General features: G+C 34.8%; 1 protein-coding gene and 1 long non-coding RNA gene across 2 annotated transcripts in view; one reads left to right on the top strand and one right to left on the bottom strand.

Moving 5' to 3' along the window:
* Positions 1 to 476: 476 nt before the first annotated feature.
* Positions 477 to 4,841, top strand: LOC102603952 (E3 ubiquitin-protein ligase UPL5-like). The gene is made up of 3 exons (XM_006366992.2): positions 477 to 2,170; positions 3,555 to 4,144; positions 4,322 to 4,841. Exons 1-3 carry the CDS (start codon positions 541 to 543, stop codon positions 4,583 to 4,585), a joined length of 2,484 nt encoding a protein of 827 aa, XP_006367054.1. The 5' UTR covers positions 477 to 540; the 3' UTR covers positions 4,586 to 4,841.
* Positions 4,842 to 24,541: 19,700 nt separating this feature from the next.
* Positions 24,542 to 24,768, bottom strand: part of LOC102604290 (uncharacterized) — a 1,489-nt gene continuing 1,262 nt past the window's right edge. The window contains exon 3 of the long non-coding RNA XR_368932.2: positions 24,542 to 24,667. This is a non-coding gene — a long non-coding RNA (uncharacterized lncRNA). The remainder of the gene's footprint in view (positions 24,668 to 24,768) is intronic.

Here is a 24,768-nt window from a genome sequence, read left to right as displayed (position 1 = left end):
CCAATTTAGTTCTTTTTCGAACTCAAGGTACTACATCTAGTGAACTTAACACTTAAGAAATTTTAATTCCTCGGTAAAATCCTACTCACAACGAAGAATAGTTCAAGTCTTAGCTCAAAAAATTTCTGGGGTGTTACACTTATCACATCTAGAACTTTTCACAATTTTATAATGCAGTACGAAAAGACAACACCGGAACTTTTTGATGCAATAAGAAAAGTTAGAGATGAGTTTCAACTAGATTAAAATTTTAACAAAAAAAAAAACACAATAAATTCATATTTCACTAAATTGTCTTTGATATATTTGTACTTTTAAAGAATTATGAATTTATAATATTGATGGGGTCATATATTTATATATGAGTCTTCTGAAATAGAATAAAAAAATATTTGAAATAGACAAAAAAGGAAAATAGTTTAAAATCAGTGCACAGGTGGAGGAAGGGTGAGTCTTAACAGGCAAGACAAATTTGACTTCCTCTTTAACATATGTTCAAAATTAGTACAGAGCTCAAAACTCTTTTCTTCTTTCTCATCAATGGCGTACCAGTTACCTCACGAAACTAGCACCAAACGCAAGTTCAATGATTATGCCGCTGCCAGCACAGCCAGGATGAGACATAACGAAATCCTCTTCAATTCTTCTCTGAAAACTCCCATTCAATTCTTCGTCCGTATGTTTTCCGGCGGCAAAACCCTGGTCATTCAAGCCTATTCGTCTGATACAGTAGCATCAGTTCACTGGAAAATCCATTCCATCACCGGAATTCGACCAATCCGATCGACCTCTGCTGTACCAGCATTGGAACAGCGATTAATCTACTGCGGCAAACAGCTTGAGTTGTCCCAAACGCTATCAGAATGTGGTGTACAAAATGATGATACCCTGCAACTGATGAGTGACTTGAATTTGGTTATTCATGACCTCTGCAACTGCAATGACGACACAGATATTAATGCTAATGTCACCCGTATGACGAAGATGCTTACCGATTTTCTCGCAAATACCCCGAAGGATGGCGCAGATGGATCGGAGGAATATCTCCAAATATTTATTTACTTCTCTGTTCCTGCGGCCCTGGTAAAACTTTATGTATCTCCTTCTGTAATTAAAAAACAAGCTGCTCATGGATGCGTTTGTCAATTTATAGATAACTGTAAGATACTTTTCACCGATCCTACAACCGTATATAGGCAGTTTGCTCCAATATTCTTCGAGTTCTGTACGATTCTAAGAGGGGCTGCGGGTGTTGATGATACTTTATATATATTTTGCCGTAGTAGTTTAGCTGCAATGATGAAGAGGAATGTCCATGATGTTAAGCATGTGTTAAGATTGCAGGATATTTTCCCTTTTGTTCATGAGTTGGCAACAAGGTTATCTCATGCTTTGGAATTGAGTGTGCAATTAGCTGAGTTTATACAGTTATCAGAGAGTGATGTGCGTGAGTTTATTCAGTTCATGCATCGGGTAAAGTGTGCAATACGACGTCAAAAAGCATTTGGCAGTCTGGTTAGTTTCCCTTCCTTGATGCAAGATGAAGCAGGAAATGAAAGATCTGAGATTAAAGGCGTGCATCATGTTTTTTGTGACTTGCTGGAAAAATCGGAGCTTTGTCTGAAGGAACTGGAACGCCAGCTGGGTTTGGTAAACATAGGAAGAGGTGAGCCTATTATAGGCTGTTGGTCCCAGTATCTTTTAATTCTAAAGGAGTTAGAAAGCATTTCGAAGTTGTATAAGGGATTGAATGAAATGTTTTGGGAGAAGATGAGGCAAAGAAGAGTTGCTTTGTGCTTTCTGATAGGTAAGCTTTCAAAAAAGTCTACAGATTATCAGTGGATTCTTGAGCACAAGGAAGTAACACATTATAAGATAAGGCAGCGTTTTGCCTTGAAGATACTTCTAGAAGGGAGGCACAAGAACGAGGAGCTTTACGAGATGCTCATTTGCAGGTCTCGTTTGTTTGAAGACTCATTTGAGTACATTGGACATGCTAGTCCTAGGTCTCTGCTAGGTCAATTATTTATTCAATTTGAGAATGAAGAAGCTATCGGGCCTGGTGTGTTGAGGGAGTGGTTTTCCTTGGTATGTGAAGCCATTTTCAACCCTCAAAATGCTCTATTTGTTTCATGCCCAAATGACGGTAGAAGGTTTTTCCCAAATCCAGGTAAACTTTTATTGCCTTTATGTTACACATAAAATGTGACATTTGTTCTCATTTATCCCTTCTGTTAATTTTTTGATCTAAAGTTGTCGAGTATGAAAGATGTTTCTTATCTGATTTTTCCTCAAAAATAGATAAATAGTATGAGATAGAGGTTGAATCTTTGTGAGTATGAGTATACGTATTATCTCTCTTTGTGTTCATACCCTCATAGCATTCTTTGAGGTTCAACTATTTCATGAAACCCATGTCTGAGAGATTTACTGATTCGTTGCTACATAAATTTTAGTAAGTTGAAAGGATTGAGGACACACATTGGAGGTTTGTGGAAGGAACTACAGAAACATGAACTATTCATTATTCAAGGGTTGAGTATACGGAAAAAAAAAGATCCTGATATGGAAAGATAATACCCGCTAAAAACGGAATATCAGATTGTTTAGCATCTTTTCTTGTATCAAACCACTGCTACACTCCCCTTCTCAGATTTGTTTAACTATGTAGCGGACCCTAAAGAAGGATAGAAAATCCTCCTTAGAAGGAAGAAACAACTAGGACAGCTTTTAGAAAAACTGAGCAGCAGCCCCAAAGTACAGCCCAAGACTGATACTATGATTGGGAAGGACAAACAAATGGTCTATTTGCTATTAAGTCTTGCTATACACTCTTGATCAAAGGTAGGTTTTCCCCTTCTGGCAGCAATCTTATGGATCATCTAGAGAGAAGATTCAATGATATTTCGCCGAGAAAGGAAAGAATATAATGTTAGTTTGAACTCAAATGTAAATGACATTGATACCATACTTGACTTCATAAGTTCATTTACTGTCCAGCAGAAAAGCTGAGTTTTTGTCTCCTTTTGGCACTTCTGCCAATATTCATTTACTGTCCAGAAAAGCTGAGTTTTTGTTTAATTTTGCCAGCCTGCTTTAGGAGATTAAGCCATTCTAACATGCTGAGATTTTAAATTTAATTTTGTCTGGATTTAGTTCTCATGTTAGTATATTTTTTTAGTTGTGTTATTATTGATGTCCTTTGGTTCTTTGATTCTCCAATCACACCAGGCAATCAGATAAAATTCATGAAGTAATGATCGAAAGAGTTTGACTTATTTATGGCATTGCAGTTCTAGTTAGATATCTTTCTCAATGAAGGTGCATTAGTATACTTGGATTGTATGGCATATGAATGAGTATGTACTAGTTGTATCATCATTCGTTTACCTCATTAGTATACTTGGATTGTATGGCACAGCTACATTTATAAGATGGTTGCAACTACAAAGCTGTTTGATACAATCTTTTGATGTTTCACGAAAATAATATTATTCTCCTATCTGCATTTGTGCTACAATGCAAATAACCTTCATCTGCATTTGTGCTTGCAGCATCTAAAGTGGACCCATTGCACCTTGAGTATTTTGTCTTCTCCGGCAGGATTATTGCCTTGGCCTTGTTGCATAGAGTACAAATAAGCATTGCGTTTGATCGTGTGTTCTTTTTGCAATTAGCTGGAGAGGATATTTCGTTTGAAGACATTAGGGATGCAGATCCCTACTTGTACAGTGGCTGCAAGAAGATACTGGAGATGGATACTAAGATGGTGGATGAAGATATCCTAAGCCTAACATTTGTTTGTGAAGATGAAGAATTGGGATCCAGGAAAGTAGTGGAGCTTTGCCCTAATGGGAAAAATACGATAGTGAACAGTCAAAATAGGGATAACTATGTGAATCTTCTTGTTAAACACCGTTTTGTCAAATCAATTGCTCATCAGGTAGCCCATTTTGCTCAAGGTTTTGCTGACATAATTACTGACCGACGGCTCCAGGAATCCTTTTACCGGATCCTAGATCATGAAGACCTTAACAGGATGCTTCATGGGAGTAAAACAGCTGTTTCTGTAGAAGACTGGAAAGAACATACAAATTACAATGGCTATAAAAAAGATGATCCTCAAATATCCTGGTTTTGGGAGGTACTTATTTCTTGTCTGCTCTAAGTATGTTTCCAGAGTATTAACTATCGAGAAGTCTACATTTTTTCCCCTTTAATCTTCTCTTTCTTTATTGTTTTTGGACGTGGTAGATTTTTGAACTCTTTCAAAGTTATTATCCCGGCAGCATTTTCAAAGTTTTCTTTTCTATTGCTGCAGATAGTTGGAAGTATGTCGGCAGAGCAGAGAAACGTGCTTCTCTTCTTCTGGACTTCAATCAAGTCTCTGCCTGTTGAGGGTTTTGGTGGTCTAGATTCGAAACTTCATATCTACAGAACCTCAGACTCTCGTGATTGCTTGCCTACCTCGCACACTTGCTTTTACCGCCTGTGTTTTCCTCCTTATCCATCTATGGATGTCATGCAAAATCGTCTTAACATAATCACCCAAAATTATGTTGGTTACAGCTTTGGTGCCGAGTGATGTGCAAATTTTTGGTACATGTGATATGTAATATTCTTCTAAATAGATGTAAGAAATGCCAACCTTCTGAAACTTGACTTTTATGAGAAGGTAGCTTTTGTTTAGGGATGGAAAATGGGGCAGGGCGGAGCGATTACGAGGCAAACTTGCATAAAGTTGCGAAGACCCTAACCTGCCCCGCTTCACATAGGAGCAATATGTGCATTCTTTTCCTTATTCTGCTTGAAAATTATAACAAAGAGCTCTCATTTACTGACTTGCCCCCTCCCAAAATAGTTATCATGTTTTTTTTTTAGAATGGTTATATTAGAGTGGAATTTATAAATGAATTTTTCCTTACATTAATAGCTGAAAAAATTGTAACTTTACTACTCTTTCTTATAGTTATTGATGAATATCTAATTCGAATAGTGAAAGTCGTTTATGTTTGATTTAACATCGACCGTTGATAAATTAAAAAAATAATTAAAAACAATCAAAAACAAAACAATTGGAATAGATGGATTGATATTAAGGAAACCTAATGAATAACAACCTGATTGAAATGATTTTAGGTTTTAGTTTAATTTCACATTTCAATTTGCAAACCACAAATCTGCTCCGCCCCACATGTTTTAAAAAAAAAAAAAAAAAATTGGACACCGCCTCCACAAAAGCTCAAACTTGCCCTGTCCCATTGTCCCTACTTTTGGTTTGTTGGTCCTACTAAGTGTTAGAAATGTGGCTCAAGCACACTAGTGGCCTAAAGCTGAATACAAACACACTACTCACTAGTGAACTAAAGCTAAATACAAAAAGAGGCCTTAAACTTTTTTCCAAAAATATTATATTTTTTTATGAAGTATTGTTGGTGTAGATAATGTGAAACAGTAACGACGAAGAAGACAGAGGTTTGCTAGGTGTGTTTCTTGTCTGAAAAAAAAAGCTTCTGGAAGATTAGTCATATATATTTATTTTATTCCTTGTAATTATCTTTTAGTTTTTTAAACAAAGTAGGACACTTACTTTGTTAGATAAAATAGGACATATTTCATAGTTGGTCAGTCACGTTCTTCATTATCTTTACACAGTTTGTTGTTCACGTATTTCGTGAGTTGTATATATACGCTTCTGTACAGTGATGTCAAACATACAGAAAAGAGAATTTTCTCTCAATCAATTTCTTGCTATCTTTTCATGGTATCCGAGCAGGTTTAGAATTTGCCTAAAATCCTTGTTTCGTTTTCTCTTTTCTTCATCTTCTCTGCAATGGCACCCACGTCTTCTACTTCTGATCCGATTATTGAAAGCACTCCAATCACTCTTTCTGCTGGAAATAATGTTATCGATTCAACTCTTCCCTACTATATTCATCCCTCTGATTATCCAGGGATGAATCTCATTTCCACAATGTTTGATGGGAAAAGCTATGGTGGATGGAGAAGGGTCGTTATAATTGCGCTCTCTGCCAAAAACAAACTTGGCTTCACTGATGGTTCACTGGCGATTCCAATTGCAGATTTGGCTCTTCAAAAGGCATGGTCACGCTGCAATGACATGGTTCTTTCGTGGCTTCTCAACTCTTTATCTAAAGAGATAGTTGAATCAGTGCTTTACTCCCAAAGTGCCAAAGAACTCTGGAGCGACCTAAAAGATAGATTTGGTCAGACGAATGGTGCAAAATTGTTCCAGTTACAAAAGGAACTAAATGTTGTGGTGCAAGGTAACTCTAGTATATCAGGCTATTTCACTAAAATGAAGAGTCTATGGGATGAACTAGATGCGTTAAACACTTTTTCTGTTTGTGTTTGTGTTTGTGTGTGCGATTGTGGTGCTAAGGCAAAACTTCTGAAACCCATCAAGATGAAAGGTTGTTACAATTCCTGATGGGGCTAAATGAGTCTTTTGTTGGTGTTAGGAGCAATATTTTGTTGTCATCCCCTTTACCCTCTATTGTACAGGCTTATTCCTTGGTTATCCAAGATGAAAAGCAACGAGAAATCAATACTTCTCATGTCTATCCAGGGGATTCTACATCATTTATCGTAACAAATCAAGCAGGAGGAAATAGAAACTATCCTAGTTTCAAACCACCAAAGGGATTTGTTGAATCAAAGAAGAATTCAAGCACATGTGCCTATTGCAGAAAGCCAGGTCATAGCATTGACAAATGCTACAGGATTCATGGATTTCCTCCAGATTTCAAACAAAGCAAAGGAAATTCCAAACTCTGGCTAACAATGATTACCACGTTATGGAGGAGGTTGATCAAGGGGGTAATGAGTTCTCAAATGGAAAAACTCTAACTCAGGAGAACATAGGAGAACTTTTGCAATTACTTCAACAATTTAAAATGGGAAAGCAAAGTGATAACAATGTTGGAAAAACTCTAACTCAGGAGAACATAGGAGAAAATTTGCAATTACTTCAACAATAAAAATTGGGACAACAAAGTGAAAACAATGTCAAAGCTCCACGAGTGCCAATTGTGCTGGTATGAAAAGGTTTTTCAATTCTTATGCATTTTTGGTTAAAATATACACCAATCTTGGATATTGGACAGTGGTGCATCTGAACATATGACTCTTAACAAGCATCTTCTTTCAAATTTTAAGTCATTAGGAAATCCAATCATGGTGACACTTCCCAATTCTCATAAAGTTAAGGTCACACATTATGGTTCTGTTACTCTTCTGAAAAATTTGATCTTGCATAATGTTCTCTATATTCCATCTTTTAAATTCAATCTTATGTCTGTCCACAAGTTGTATAAACAACTTAATCGACATGTTCTCTTCACTCCCGATTCTTGCTTTCTACAGGGCCCTTCAATGAAGCAGCCACTGGATATTGGTGAAGAAAAAGGTGGACTCTACATTCTAAAATCAAAGTCTAAAGCTGCAGCTTCTAGGGATAGTTTTATTTCTAGTCAAGTTTTAATTCCAAGAAGGCACTGTGTTGCCAATCCTATTCCTATTTTAAATTCTAGTTTCAATGTTCATGTTTCAAATGTAGAAGAGAAGCTATGGCATTATAGACTCGGTCATATGCCTTTAATCAATATGAGAAAAATTATGTCTTTTCCAGTATCTCATTGTTCAAATTTTCAATCTCCATGTGTTATTTGTCCAATGGCTAGACAGTTCAAACTCCCTTTTCCCTCTAGTTCTACTTCTACAAAATCTATTTTTGAATTAATTCATGTAGATACTTGGAACCTTACAACAATCCTACTCATGACAATTTCAGATATTTTCTCACTATAGTAGATGATTTTAGTAGAGGAACATGGACGTTCTTACTATCTTCCAAATCAAATGCTTTTATAGTACTTAAATCTTTCCTAATCATGATAGAGAGGCAGTTTCGCACTACAGTCCAAAAAATAAGATCAGATAATGCTTTTGAATTAGGGACTGGAAAACTGCAATTTGAATTTTTGTCATCTCAAGGAATCATTCATCAAACAACTTGTGTTTCCACTCCACAACGAAATGGAGTTGTGGAAAGGAAACATAGGCATCTATTAGAAACGTCTAGAGCGCTTATTTTTCAATCGCATTTACCTATTAAGTTTTGGGGTGATTGTCTTTTAACAACAACCTATCTGATTAATAGGTTTCCTTTCAAAGTTCGCAAATACAAAACAACCTATTTGATTATTAGGTCTCAAGAGTTCAAAATTAAAGACTTTGGAAACTTGCACTATTTCCTTGGTATGGAGGTAGTTCGCGAGCATCGGGGTTTAATTCTCATTCAATGCAAGTTCACTTTGGATTTACTGTCAAAATTTGATATTCTCGGCCTTACTGCAGTATCTTCCCCTCTTGATCCCACATCAAAATTGCTTGCTAATTCGGGTGATCTAATCAAAGACCCAACTTTGTATCGCCATCTACTCGGAAAGTTAAATTATCTCACACATACTCGCCCAGATCTTGCCTTTACAGTACAACATTTGAGCCAATATATGCAAGATCCAAGGGCTCCTCATTTGAATGTTGCTCTTCGTGTCCTTCGCTACTTATTGAAGGACCCTGGTCTGGGATTATTCATGTCTTCATCAGCATCCTTTGAATTGATAGCTTTCTGTGATTCGGATTGGGGGGCTTGCCCCAATTCACGAAAGTCTGTAAGTGGATTTTACATAGCTCTTGGTGCTTCTCCTATCTCCTGGAAGTCAAAGAAGCAGACTTCTATCTCTCTCAGCTTTGTTGAAGCTGAGTATCGGTCCATGACGAGAGTTGTTGCCGAGTTGACTTGGTTGGTACAATTATTCACTGATCTTTCGATTCCTATAGCTTTGCCAGTTCCTCTTCACTCGGATAGCGAAGCTGCTATACATATTGCCAAGAATCCCATTTTTCATGAGCGAACCAAGCATGTGGAGCTTGATTGCCATTTCGTCCGACAACAATTTCTTGCTGATTTAATTTCACTCTCATTCAATCCATCTTTGTCTCAATTAGCCGATTTATTCATATATATTCATTTTATTCCTTGCAATTATCTTTTAGTTTTTTAAACAAAGTAGGACACTTAGTTTGTTAGATAATGTAGGACACATTTCATAGTTAGTTAGCCACGTTCTTCATTATCTTTACGGAGTTTGTTGTTCACATATTTCGTGAGTTGTTTATATACGCATCTGTACAGTGATGTCAAACATACAGAAAAGAGAATTTTCTCTCAATCAATTTCTTTCTATCTTTTCAAGTGTATTCTTCTTGATTTTTGAGATTAAAATTAATAATTTTTTCGTAATCAATTTTTTTCTAATAATTCCTTTTCAATTGATAATACAGTAAATTCATTTAATCTTTCTTGAGACATAATACTCTAGATGTGTCAAGCTTCTAATAATATTTGCTTTTTATATGAAAACTTTATTTTTTCTACAAATAGTACTCAATAAGCAGACCAAAAAAAAAATGATACTCAATGTTATTTCTTTTTTTAAAAAAAACATAGCTTATTATAACTTTAAAAAATAGGTCCCCTCGAATTTGCAGGCGTAAGACACCTGCCTATTTTAAAGGGAGTGCGTAAATAATAAATAAAAGTGACAATAAAACTGAAAGTATAAGGAGGCTCATGAGTGAGCATACTTGGTCTATTCTTCTTGACTCTGAATGGAGGTACGTAGCTGTCAGCTATACATATTTAACAAGCCTCGAACTTTCTTAGGAAGTTCAGCAAAAATATTGTACAGACTAATAGTAGCCAATTAATCAGCAACTTTGTTAGCTTCTCTAAAGCAATGTCGGATAATGATATCATAGTTAGTAACTAATCTTCTCATTCCCTTAATAGTATCTTCAATTCTCCAAGCTGATTTTTTTAATCCCGATCAACTCAAATCTCCTTTAAGCAATCCCAAGTTTTAAATATGAGCTTCTCTCAATATTTTGAGTCATTTAATATATTATTTACTCAAAAATAATTCACATCTGCAAATAATCAAATTTTAAACCGATAAATCTCTTTCATCGATTAGTTAGTGTCCACAATTAAAGCTAGAATTATTTGTAAATAACCAAAAAGTGTGCACATGGACAAATCGTCAAAATGGGTAAGGAATGACCGAATGTACTTCATCAACAAAAAATGGAGAAAAAACAGTTTGTGTAATAAACAATAATTGAGCTATATTGGATAAGAATTTTTTACTTAGGCTGATTTATAAGGCAATTTAACTTAAAAATTCCTATTTTAGTTTCTAGAATAAGGATGTTAATTGTTTAGGTTGGTTGACTATTTTAAGAAATATATGCAATATTAAAATTTTGGTTACTTTGTTGTGTAAGTAACTATGTAAGTTTCCAAATTCTATTAGATTTATCCATAAATTAATTTGGACTATACAAAATTTAAGAAAATATTTTAAATAAGATGGCTAATATAATTGACTAAGGGTAAAAAAACATAACTATACAATTTAGGCATCTAAATTACTCCTATATAATAGTAATTTAACATTTCATCAACATAGCAATAGAATCTTTACAAAACTGAAAACAAAAGAAGGAAAAAACAGTATATATAAATAAAAGATAACGCATGATTGGTATTGGGTTTTAATTGTTTAATTTTCTCCGTTCTGTTATTTACCTTCCACAAATATCTCATTCATTAGTTAATTCTTCTCTCTCATAACCTCAAAAGAATGTATTTAACCAAAAACAAATTGTCTATCTCCTGTTAAACTCGTTTCAATGGCTGAAAGAAACTATGTGCCAATTTTAATTCAGCACGACGGAAAATGGAATGTAATAGGTATGTATGAGGTTTTTAAATTAGTATCGAGTTTTTTGTAGATCAATTTTACAAGTTTTTATAGTTTCAAGCATTGAAACGATGAATGTATTATTCAATTTTTAAATTTAAAAAATCGTTTGAATGTCTGAAAACACTATTTTAAAGTTTTTTTGTTGAATTTTTATGTAAATCGTATGTTGTATAATTATTTTGAATCTTAATTCGTATGTTGATCAGGAAAAAAACTTGAATTATTTTTTTGTATAATTGTTTAAGTTGAAAATTGAGTATGTTTTGTGTATGATGGTATTATTCATATAACCGGAAAAAAAATTAACAACAAATATAAAACGAATTTTATAAATTATTTTGGTTAAGCATTAATTTTTTTCTGGTAAATGGATGGTTAGTTCAAGGTGTATTTGATGGTTTAAATAATTTATTATGTATTTGTAAATATATGGTAGGCCATCAATATTAATCCAACATGTGCAATTAACGATCTTATACACATAGAGGAACAGATGAAAGGATCCAGTTGCGCGACATGTTCCTTTCAGATCGAATTCGACTGGGATAAGGAGAACGTCAATCACGTGAATTAGAAGTTATAAAGCAGTGGAGGGATTAATTTTTCGACAAGCAACCAGTACAGAAAGTTTCCTTTTTATAAAGGAGTCCTACAAGGAAAAGGGAGCACATAATAAGTCAAAGTGTAAACATAGGTATAAATCCTAAGAGAAGTAGGAAGCATAATCAAAGAAGGAAATAAGGGGCGTAAATAAAGAGTTCAAGAAGGAAATAAATCAAAGTGAAGTCAAGAAAGAAAATTGAAGACAAGTTCGAGTTGAACAAGGAGTTGAGGATGCAGCAAAGTCAAGTTCGAGTTGAACAAGACTTTGAGGAGGTTTAATCTATAAATAGGGCAATAACTTCTTCGAAGAAGTTTGCGCACTTACATAGAGAGAAGATCAAAACACGATCAAGAGTTTGAGAGAGTTTTGAGATTTACTTGGGGAGTGTTGCGAGTTTGTGAGAAAAAGTTGTAAGATTGTAGTTCAGAGTTTTGATTACAATCAAGTGTGTGTCTAGGATTCGTCTAACAAGTTTGAGAAACTTGACGGACGGCAAAAGACTTAAACCTGGGGGGTTTTGTCTTGGGTAGCTAGGAATTAGAGTTTATAATTCCTTAGATTACCTAGGTGTGTAATTTTTGTGTTCGTTTGGAGTTGAGATAAATAATACAAAGTTGTGAACTAATTATTATTTTACGAAATTATTTACTAGAACTCATAAACATTAAAGAACAAGTAGTTAGTACGTGTTCCTTTACAGAATAAAGAGGGTCATAATTCCAACAATTGATATCAGAGCAGGTTATATTTGTAGAGTCTAATAACTCAAGATAAGATCACTATGAATTCTGCACCTCCTCTTGGACACAGTGAAGGTCAACACATCAACATACCACAACTATTCAATGGATATTACTACGCATGGTGGAAGGCGACAATGGAGGATTTTATACAAGCTCGTGACTATGAATTATGGATGAGAGCTACTGATGGTCCTCTTATTCCTATGATGAAGGATGATGAAGGGAAAGTCATTCCTAAGCCCAAGGCTCAATACGGAGAAGCTGATTATAGAATGCTAAAGCTAAGTGCATCCTTGTAGGTGGACTTGGGCCTGACGAGTTCAATCGCATCTCTAGTTGTACTACAGCGAAACAAATTTGAGACACACTATTCAATGCACATAAAGGAACTCCCCAAGTAAATTGTTAGACCATCTGAATATGAAGCACTTAAGATGGAGAGTGGTGAATCACTTCAAGATATGATTACTAGATTCACTACTATTGTGAACGAGCTGGTGTCTTTGGGAAAAATATATACTACTGAGGAACAGGTGGATAAAGTGTTGAGGACTCTATCTAAGTCGTGGGAGATCAAGATCACTGCAATCAGAGAAGCAAAGGATTTGACAACCATGAGCTTGGATGAACTTGTAGGAAATCTAAAGACTTATGAAATGAATGTTGATAACACAAAAATGAGTAAAAGAAGCAAAGATATGATTTTTTTTCTTTCAAGGCAACTGAGAGTGATGAATCTGATCTGGATGATGAGGACATAGCCGTGATCAACAAAAAAATCAGAAAGCTCCTCAAGAAAAGTGGAAACTATGAGAAAAAATTGCCTCTGAGCAAAGAAAAAAAATCTGACATTGCTATGTATGCTGCTTGGGGAATAGGTTCAGACAACTCAATTGAAGATGATACAGAAGATGTTGCTTTGATGGCCATGGAGGACTCTAAACCAGACTCTGAATCGAGGCAAATCTTCTTGACCTTCAAAATAAACTAGAATGTTTTTCTAAGAAAAAAATATCTTCCCTTATTCTAACTCTCATAGATAATTTTCAAGGGTTGAATGAAAATAGAGATCAGTTATTGACTTCTTTGACCAGTTTAAAATTTGAATATATTGATCTTGAAAAAATTAATTCTGATCTCAAGAAAGAAAATCAATTCCTAAAGGAACAGGTACAACAACTTGATTCCTGCACTTTGGCTCTCAAATCTGAAATTTTGAAACAAAGTGTTACTGGGAATGGAAAAGAAAAAAATAGTGGTGACCAAATCAGATGTGACCAAGATCTAAAAGAGGTTAAAAGATGAACTATTTTCTGAAAGGGAAAAATCTAGAAGATAAATCTTGACCTGTCTAGAACTAAGTATGAGCTTGAGAGGGCAAACAAATGGACTAAGTCCTCAATGATTGTAACTCAGCTCAGTAATAGAGCACATAACACTAAAGCTGGAATAGGTTTGGTTAAAGAAGTCTCTAAGAAAACCTCTTATTTGTGCACACAATGTGGTAGTATTGGTCACTCAAGGGGTACCTGCCCAATAGTTATATAACTCACATGAATAAAAACTTCAAACCTGCCTCAAATAAAAAAATTAACCTTGTTAAAAAAAAGGAATCACGTCAAAGGAACAAGTTGGGGCAAAAGAAAAAAATTAAAAATGTTTTACCAATATGGATCAATAGAGATCTCATTCATCCCTTTTATCAATACAAAGGACCCAAACTAGTCTGGGTTCCTAAATCTAACCTTTGAATTTGCAGGAAAAGTGAGAGGAAGCAAGCAACATTCTATATGAACACCTGTTGCTCGAGACACATGATTGAAACTAGAAGAAATTCCTCTCACCTGCAGAAGAAAAGGATGGAATGGTAGTTTTTGTGGTGAAAATTCTTTTTGGTCAAATCAAAGAAGTTGGAAAAGTAGGCAAGACTAAAGAAACACTTTTAAAGGAACATGTTGGAACTTGGGGATGATTAAAATCACATGAGTATCCCTCAGTGGCTAATGAACATTGCGCATACTACCTTCTAATCATGAATTTTATGCTCAGTCTTGTACATTTAGTTGTATGTCTCTATACCACTTTTAAAGCCAAGCTACTCACGCACTATAACATTGTATTTCCATCTGTCAAAGGAGAGAAGCTTAGTAAAATTGGAGCAAAAATTCAGCATTTTCTGGAGATCTAAGGTATGTGCACTACAATTATTCATAATTAAATATATAATCAATGGACATGTACCTATTCCTTCCACTTGTCCCAAAAGATATATTCATGTCCTCAATACTACTAAACAAACATTTTCTTAAAAAGCCTTATCCTAGTGTGTCTCTACAACTCACACTCTTCTCTTCCATAAACTTCTTAACCAAGAAATCCTTTTTTTCTAAAATTGTGGAATAAAGTGTTCTTCAAGAAACATGTCTATGCTTGATTAATTACAATTTATGTTTCTTAATTACATTCTTGGAGATTCTAAGTGTGATGGTCTATCTGATGTTATGGTTGAGATGACTTTGGTGGATGACACCTCTACTTTGGTGCCTTATAAAATATAGGTTGTGGTGTAGAAAGTAGGTTGTGCTGGTTCTTAGGGAGAATTTGTATTGGGTGTGTCTAAAATTACTGAGGATGTTTTTGGAGGATGTACCTTGTGAGGGGGAATATTTTTGGGGACCCTACAGTTGAACAAAGTTCAATTGTTAGGCTCAACTTGGGTGCATTTAGTGAGGGGGAATCAATGGGAAACCCCTTTGTTGAACCTAGTTCTCCTATTGGGATCCATATAAACTGAGATTTAGGGTTGATGTAAAAAATTATTATAGTTGGTGCTGCACCTGATAGTACCACGTCTAGGGAACAAATTGAGAGAACATGTTCCTCTACAAATGATGTTGAAGAAAATTTAGTCCTCTTACTCACTCTATTGAAATTAGAGTTGTAAACTTTGGGAAGCGGACAATGCTCTTAGGCAAGGTGATTACTGATTTCGGGGGTTAGAGATGAGTGAATTATTGTTTCTCCGGAGATTGAACCGGTTCCTTAAAGGTGATACAAAACGGAAAAAAATAAGCTGAAATTGAAGTCATATGTGTCACTCACTAGAATGCCATGGACCAGCTGCATATGAACTATGATCTTGAACATGTAGGCCTGCTAAAGAAAAATAAAACACAAAGCTCAAGGCTGAGCTTGCATAGACCAATGCTACCTTTGAAATTGAGAAGACTACTAATTTTATTAATCCAAAAGATATTTTGTGCTGCTGAAAAAGGACTTTTATTTACCCTCTCATGCCCGATCTTGTGATATTGCCTAGCCACTCTAGCCTTTGACCTTCCAATTTTTCCCCATCACAAGTGCTTAATTCGATCTTTAATTTTGATTACATTTGTGGTGTATATGCTTTTTGATTAATGCTAATGTTGGGTTTGAGTTTCAGGTTCATGTCTATCTCCTATGTTTGTGTAAATGCTTTGTTATAGAGGAACAGATGAAAGGAGCCAGTTGCGCGACATGTTCCTTTCAGACCGAATCCGACTGGGATAAGGAGAACGTCAACCACGCGAATTAGAAGTTATAAAGCAGTGAAGGGATTACTTTTTCGACAAGCAACCAGTACAGAAAGTTTCCTTTTTATAAAGGAGTTCTACAAGGAAAAGGGAGCGCATAATAAGTCAAAGTGTAAACATAGGTATAAATCCTAAGAGAAGTAGGAAGCATGATCAAAGAAGGAAATAAGGGGTGTAAATAAAGAGTTCAAGAAGGAAACAAATCAAAGTGAAGTCAAGAAAGAAAATTGAAGACAAGTTCGAGTTAAACAAGGAGCTGAGGATGCAACAAAGTCAACTTCGAATTGAACAAGACTTTGAGGAGGTTTAATCTATAAATAGGGAAATAACTTCTTCGAAGAAGTTTGCGCACTTACATAGAGAGAAGATCAAAACACGATCAAGAGTTTGAGAGAGTTTTGAGATTTACTTGGGGAGTGTTGCGAGTTTGTGAGAAAAAAGTTGTAAGATAAATAAAGAGTTCAAGAAGGAAATAAATCAAAGTGAAGTCAAGAAAGAAAATTGAAGACAAGTTCGAGTTGAACAAGGAGTTGAGGATGCAGCAAAGTCAAGTTCGAGTTGAACAAGACTTTGAGGAGGTTTAATCTATAAATAGGGCAATAACTTCTTCGAAGAAGTTTGCGCACTTACATAGAGAGAAGATCAAAACACGATCAAGAGTTTGAGAGAGTTTTGAGATTTACTTGGGGAGTGTTGCGAGTTTGTGAGAAAAAAGTTGTAAGATTGTAGTTAAGAGTTTTGATTACAATCAAGTGTGTGTCTAGGATTCGTCTAACAAGTTTGAGAAACTTGACGGACGGCAGAAGACTTAAACCTGGGGTTTTTTGTCTTGGGTAGCTAGGAATTAGAGTTTATAATTCCTTAGATTACCTAGGTGTGTAATTTTTGTGTTGTTTGGAGTTGAGATAAATAATACAAAGTTGTGAACTAATTATTATTTTACGAAATTATTTACTAGAACTCACAAACAGTAAAGAACAAGTAGTTAGTACGTGTTCCTTTACAAAATAAAGGGGGTCATAATTCCAACAATTATGTATTTGTCAATATATAGTAGGCCATCATTATTAAGCCAGCATGTGCAATTAATGATCTTATACAAATTAGCTGGTATTTTTTAGTCCGTTTATGGTGCAAATGATGATGTATGTCAAAAATTGTAACCAGATCGAAGTGAACATCAAATTATCATTATAATGTATATCCAACTAAGTAAATCTATACAAAAAAAACACGTTTATACCATTCTATATCATAATTTTTACCACTATATATACCAATTCTGCACATGATTTCTACCAAGAAAAATAACAGGTTTATACCCTTCTATTTTATAATGTTTACCACTATATATACCAACTATGCACATAATTTATACTAAGAAAAATAACATGTTTATACCATTCTACATCATATTTTTTACCATTAAATAATTTTTTTTGTTAGTTTGTGGAATATATATTGGTGTACGTCATATATTATATATCAAACTGAACTGTACAACAAAGTGTTATCATATTATACACAATTTTAATTAATTTTTAATCTTAAATTTTTTTATAAATAAGTGATTATATGTAATACCTCACAATTCTACTCTTAGAATTCGAATCGATTGTCGTAAGTGTATCAACTTCGGTCGGGTGATATACTACTTGTTCATATATATTAAGGTCCATTCATAAGTATTAGAAGTGTTTTGGATGTGAGTTAAGGTCATAATGAACCTGTAGCATAAAGTCGAGTTGGAAGGTTCCCTAACAATTAAGTTTTTCGTCATTCAAGTATCAACTTCAATCAATCATACTTCCTAACCTATGAAGAATTTTGTGGCTTAATACCAACCAAATGAAATGTCTTGAAGTCTTCTTTCAACCATTTTTGACTGTCCGTCAATACAAGTTATGTGCTAAAAGTTATGCGTATTTTTTTTGGGTACTACTAGTCTAAGCGAACCGGCGATGCGAAGTGGACATCCTCCGCACGGCTGCACGACAAGGTCATTGTTACTGTTAAAGTTGTGTGAAGTGACGTGTGAACAAAGTTTCAGCTGCGTGACCGCGCACATTATTTTGGAATTCTTTTAGTTCTCTTCTTTTCACGTTTAAGGAGGGGTGTTTATAACTTTTCCTTATCCCAAAACCCCAACCCACGACTATTAATTTTTCCCAAAAGTCAAAGTCAATCAATTCTCATTATTTCAACCCTCTCATTCTCAAAAAAACTACACTCAAGAACTTCAAGAATTTCAAGGTTTGCAAGCAAGTTCTTCTTCAAGCTTCTTCAAAAACCTTGTTCTTCCAAGTATATAAGGCTACTCATAGTGATGGAATAAGTTTGTCCTCACGCCCTACATCTAAATTCAGTCATTAAAAGTTTATGTTTAGAGTTTTATCTGTAGTCTCTTAAAATCCAAATTCAGTTTTGTTTCTTATTTTGAGTTCCAATTCCTTAACCATTGAGATTTTGATTTCTATTATGCATATTGAATTCCAAAATTTGTTGTTCATGCTTCGTATCACGTGAACCTAATTACTTATAAGAGTCATGTTTATAGAGATTACTATGTGAGATTTCCTATACATTGATTTTGTACTTGAAAGATGAGTCTAGAAGTATACATTGTAAATGCATGTTTTGAAAGGAGTTAATAAAGAAAGAATAAAATGGTTTTATATGTACTATTTTATTGTTGAGAAAGAGAAAAAGTATAATTGATTTTATGAAAGGTACTTCAGTAAAGCAAAGTGAAATTAAAGTAAAGAAAGTTCTCTCAGCGGACTATTGATCATATTGATATTGATTATTTTGAGAGTAGTATCTAGCATCAAATTTGGTAAGAATCTATTTTTAAATCAAAGCCTATAAAATTACGTAGCCAGCGTAGGATAGGATTGTACTGACTTTTGGGAAACCTCTCACTGCCTCAAGAAGTCTTGTTAGATGGATCCATAGTTATAGGTAGCATCCTATACTCCGGCAAAGTTTAAGGTTGCCCTTACAACGTGGGTGAAACGTTATATCATCGCTAAGCTCGTAGTGATGGCTGCCGGTTAGAGAAACTACCCACAAAGTAAAGTTTTCTACTTCATATTGCTTATATCGTATACCTTAATGTAAAATACAAATAGTTTTCACTACTTGATTATATATAGTTTTTGCTTGATATGTATCTAGTCAATTGTTCGGTTATTGTATTAGTCAACCATATTTCATACTTATACATTCAATATATTGATGTCATTTGACCTGCATATTTTTATAATGCAGATACAGGTGTTCAAGATCATCAACAGACGCTCCATTAAGATCACACCACACTTCTTGACAACTTTTGGTGAGGCTTTATTGCTTTCAGAAGACCCATTTCTATATTCCGTTTTAGTGTTATTTGAGATGTCGAGGGTCTCCCAACACCTATCTTGAACAATTGAGGCTTCATGGATATACATAGTTAGACAACTTCTAGTATTTTTCTCAGATGTTTTATTGAAACTTATCATTTATGTCAAGTATTTTCAGACAATGTTTTAGAGTTTTTATTAAATGATTTAAATGCTCATCTATTAAAGCTTCTGTGTATCCCATAGAGTCATGTGAATCATAATTAGACAGACCAATGGTTCACTTTGGGCCAACAATGGTCTCCAAGTGCCAGCCACGTCCAGGATGTAGGCTCGGGGTGTGACAAACTTGGTATCAGAGCACAGAGTTCAAGTGTCCTTGTGTGTCCATAAAGCCATGTCTAGTAGAGTACTTATTATCGATGTGAACTGCACCACATCTATAATAGGGAAGCTACAAGACATTAGGAATTGTCTATTTTCTTCATACTCTCGTTCGTGCGATAGAGTTTAACTCTATAAAGATTTCTTCTAATTCGTGCTTATGTGTACTTTTTTTTCCAGATCATGCCTCCACGAAGAAATGTCATAGGGTGTCTTTCTATGAGAAATGTGAATCCTTAGGAACGACCAGTCCAAGCTGGACCAAAGGGTCTAATGCACTTGTTGTCCAACCTCCTCAGTATGATGTCACTCTTGCGGAGTTCTAGAATGTCATCCAAATGTTAGCACAAGTTGTGATAACACAAGTTGGTCACCATGGATCAAATGATTGATACTTCCAGAGTTCGGGAATTTTTTAGAACGAATCCCCCAGAGTTCACTGAATCAAAGCTCAATGAGGATCTATAAAACACTGTGGAGGAACTTTAGAAAGTGCTTGAGGTTATTCTTATTGTTGATGTAAAGCGTGTGGAATTGGCTACGTATGAGCTCAAGGGCGTTTCCAAGATATGGTACGATCAATGGAATAAGACTAGGGAAGAAGGTGCACCACTCGTGGGTTGGACTATGTTTGAGAATTCCTTCTTGGGACTTTTCTTTCCTAGTTAAGAGATGCAAAGGTAAGAGAGTTTCTCAATTTGAAACAGGAATCGATTAGTGTGAAAGAATACAACCTCAAGTTCACCTAGTTATTATATCCCTATACTTAAGATATGGTGGAAGATATGAGAATTCGAATGGGTTTGTTTGTGTAAGGGACTCTCCCACTATTCAAATAAGAAGGGTAAGGAAACTTTGTTGGTAGGGGAAATGCATATCTAGTCTTATGATTCATGTGCAACAAGTGGAGGAGGATAAGTTGAAGGATAGGGAGGAGTCTCAGAATAAGAGGGCCAAGACAACATATCCTGAGTCCGGCTAGCAGAAGTTGGGAATGGGAATTGGTCATCCTTCCAGCAAAGGTCATCTGGACCTATTCCATTGTCATATGGTGCGCCTTTACCAAGGAACAAGAATGATCACATGTACCAGAACTCCCAAAATTTTAGAGCTCAGGGTTCTCAATCACAGGGTAGTGTGGCACAAGGGTTCACTCGTAACCCAGTCTATGGTAAGCTTCATTTAGGGGAATGTTGTGTTGGTACTGCTGATTGTTACACATGTGGACGGGCATGTCACTTTTCCAGGGAATGCCTGATGTGGAACTAGGGTAACGGGGGCAGTAGGGCCCAAGCTTCTTCGGCACCCCACTGGGTAGGACTACACTACAGGGTGCAAAATCAGGAGCAGACGGAGGTTCCAATAATCAATATGATATGTCCAATCATCAGGATCAGGAGAACTTATCTGATGTTATTAATGGCATGCTTAAAGTCCTTTTCTATGTATATGCCTTACTTGATCTAGGTGCGAGTTTATCTTTTTAACTTCATATATAGCCATGGAGTTTGAGACTTATTCCGAACAACTTCTTGAACCTTTCAGTGTTTCTACACCTATCAGGGAGTCTATTCTAGCAGAAAGAGTCTATCGAAATTGTACCATCTTTATTTGTCATAAAGACATTATGGCTGATTTAGTTGAATTAAACATGGTGGATTTGATGTCATTCTAGGCATGGAGTGACTTTATGCTTGTTATGCCTCATTCTATTGTAGGACTCGAGTAGTCAAGTTTAAATTTCCTAATAAGTCAATCATAGAATGGAAAAGTAATCCAGTAGTGGCTAAGAATCGTTTCATCTCATACCTAAAGGCTAGAAAGTTAGTCTCCAATGGGTGCATCTATCACTTAGTTCAAGTTAATGACTCTAGTATTGATATACCCATTTTCAGTCAGTTCCAATCGTAAATAAGTTTCCAAAAGTCTTTTCCTATGATCTTCCCGATGTCCCTCCCAAATTTTTAAGTGAAAGTTAACCAAACTTATGAGATATGCTAATTAATTAATAAGGAATATATTGATAAAAAATTATATATGGAAAAGATATTTTAGTTTTGAAAAATTAATTTTGTGTTTTTGCTTGTTGTTTTTTGAAAAAGTAGAAATTTTAGATTCTTCCCGATGGTAGAAGAATTGTTTCTTCATCTATTTAAAAACAGTTTTACTTATGACCTTAAATATACCACGTGTTGTTCATCTTGTATTCCAAAGATGCTTAGAACAATAACTTTGAAGAACTTGGTAAGAAACAAGAAAGTTTAAAGAGTATTTTCAAAACTAGAAACTTAAAACTAGTAGAATCTGAAACATATTAGAAATAATATACAAAACATTTTTCTCAAAGAAGAAAATCAAGCCCACTTAATGCACATTGTGTCCTTAAGGAAATTATTCCCCTCAAGTATCCGAGGTTAATGGAATATATCCTCCCAGGTTAGAACGATCTTACTCATCAGTGTATTGATACATAAAACCACGGTGTCAGCGAACCACTCAATGACAGTAAAGTACATTTAGATTACTATATTTAGAAATAGTAGAAGAAGTACAGAAATTTATTGTTGTAAAATGAGAGGAAATTCCTCTATTTATAGATAACAAAGGTTAATGTGAACATATGCTTATTGTGCCTTATCGAAGATGTCAAGTCACAACTTTTTATAAAAGTCACAATTCTTCATAAAAGTCACAACTTTTCATTAAAGTCACAATTCTTTATAAAAGTCACAACTCTTCATAAAAGTCACAACTCTTCATTTTTCATTCAGACCTTTTAAAATCCAGCAATCCCCCACATGAATGGGGAATGCCTCTACCACAAATAAATGGACAAGTATGTATACTTTACAAGCAAGAATTAATTGCATCTGGATAAGTAGGTTTTCCTTTAAGCTTTTTGTAGTGAACATATGCCGGATATACTCAATTAATAGATAGATTTGATATATTTGAACCATCAAGCTTTCACGTATACCTAGACAACCACATCTTACACAATCAATCATTTATTATCTATGGTTCTCACAGTTTTATTCATTTTAGTCATGAACACCTCCTAGTTTTGTGAGTGTATAGAGAAATGAGTTTTTACAATCATCCTCTTTGAAGAGGATTACACTTCACACTCACATAGGTGATTCCTAACCATGTCATTGTGTAGATACACTATTTGTTCAAATCTGACAAACTTAGAAACATAAAAAAAAAACTTTAAGATTTATCAACTCATTAAAACACCTTAATGATTTATCATTTTTCCTTAACATTGTCTTCATCACGAGAATGAATTAAGTTGTTTGATAATGTCAAACCGTCAGTTACAACTTTATTTGATCTCCTTGAACCTAGCTCTTGGGGATCTCCAGTCTGCTAGTTAGAGTTATAGTCATGATGACTTGTTCCAAAAGGATAAATCCGCAAAAAAACATAACTTATTTGAATGTATGAGACTCATTTTCAAGAAGAAATGTCACAAAATCAAATTCAAGAAAGTAGATGTCCTTTCATGTTTCCTACGCCTGTGAATCTCTTTATTAAGTATATTCTCTTTTGATTTTTTCCAAGGTCGTTTAGACCCTTTATTAGACAACTCAAGTCTAGTTTTATATGGATATATGAGTTCAAAGAACTTAGCATTATCTGATTCAATTAATGTATTGTTATGAATATCTGAATGTTTAGACTTACGAATCAAAAATTGACATGCTTTACTATTTGTAGCATATTCAATGAAAACACAGTCCACAATCTTAGGCCCTATTTTGACTCTTTGGGTCGGGGGGAGGGGGATAGAAACTTGAACTTTTGCTAGACACCCCCACACTACAAAAAAATTTGTTACTTCCTTTCTGAACAGACAAAGCTTTTTGTTATTCTCTTTTACTGTAAGGCTAGCTTCTCCATATAAGTTTTGTGGTAAACCTAAACTTATAAGTAAGGCACTCAACATTTTCTTCAAAGTTCACCTTTTTCTTTCTGCAATTCCATTCGATTGAGGTGAGTGTGGGCAATAGTTTGATGGATGATTCCATTTTCCAAGCATATTTCTGCAAAAGGAGATTCATATTTTCCACCTCTATCACTTCTAATTATTTTGATAATTTTATCCAACTGATTTTCAACTTCAGTTTTATATTGCCTAGATGTCTCTATTACTTCATCCTTACTATTCAGCAAATAAACATAACCATATCTAGTGCAATTGTCAATAAAAGTTATGAAATATTTCTCCCATCACGAGATGGTGTTGACTTCATATCACAAATGTCAATGTGAATCAACTCTAAGGGATTAATCCTTTAAAAAAAATTTATAAGAATGCTTAGCATACTTAGATTCAACACAAACTTGACATTTTTATTTATTGTACTCAAAGTTAAGCAAAACTTCTAAGTTGATCAATTTTCTCTACAAGGTTTTGTAATTGATATATCCCAAACGTTCATGTCACAAGCAGCTTGACTCAAGCAAGTAAGAATAAACAAAAATATTGTAATTGAAAAGACCCTCAGTGAGATAATTTTTTCTCACAAATATTTTGCTCTTACTTATTACAATTTTGTCATATACAAACATTGTTTAGAGTCACCACCTGATCAGATGTCCTTTTTAGAAGGACCTTTTTGATAACCTTCAATTTGATTGTTATAGAATTATCCATGAACATAGTCTCACTGGGTTCAATAAAGGCAATATGACCCAAATGCTTCTTTCACAATAAAAACATGAAGATGACTTTTCACAAATATCCAAGTGTCACGACCCAAAACGAGCCGTGAGTGGCACCCACACTTAACCTCCTAAGTGGGCGAACCAAAAAATCCAAATCCCAACATATATCAATAATTTAACTACGAATAACAATAAAATGCGGAAACTCAAAACTTGTTAAAGTATCCAATCAAATCAACCTCTAAAGTCTATTACACATTATCCCTAAAACCTTAAAGTCATCACATCAAGGACATCTGTTCTCAAAATACCAAGTCTAAAAGTATTAAAAACACCAAGATAAATAAATAAGATGGTCTATGCCCGAGGTTTAAGGACATCATGCCATGACTGAGAGAATCCAGCACGAGCTAGAAGGAATAGCTCACCCTGAAATCTGATGCGCTGAAAATTGGTTAGAGCTGAGGGCGAGTCGAAGTCGATGGTACACTTGCTGCACTCCATAAAAGAAAAACAAAGAAAACACAAGTAGGGATCAGTACAAGGAACACGTACTGAGTAGGTATCATCGGCCAACCCAAAATAGAAACTAAT

Source organism: Solanum tuberosum, unplaced genomic scaffold, assembly GCF_000226075.1.
Source record: "Solanum tuberosum cultivar DM 1-3 516 R44 unplaced genomic scaffold, SolTub_3.0 scf00720, whole genome shotgun sequence".
Lineage (NCBI taxonomy): Eukaryota > Viridiplantae > Streptophyta > Magnoliopsida > Solanales > Solanaceae > Solanum > Solanum tuberosum.
This window is presented reverse-complemented; position numbering and strand designations above follow the sequence as displayed.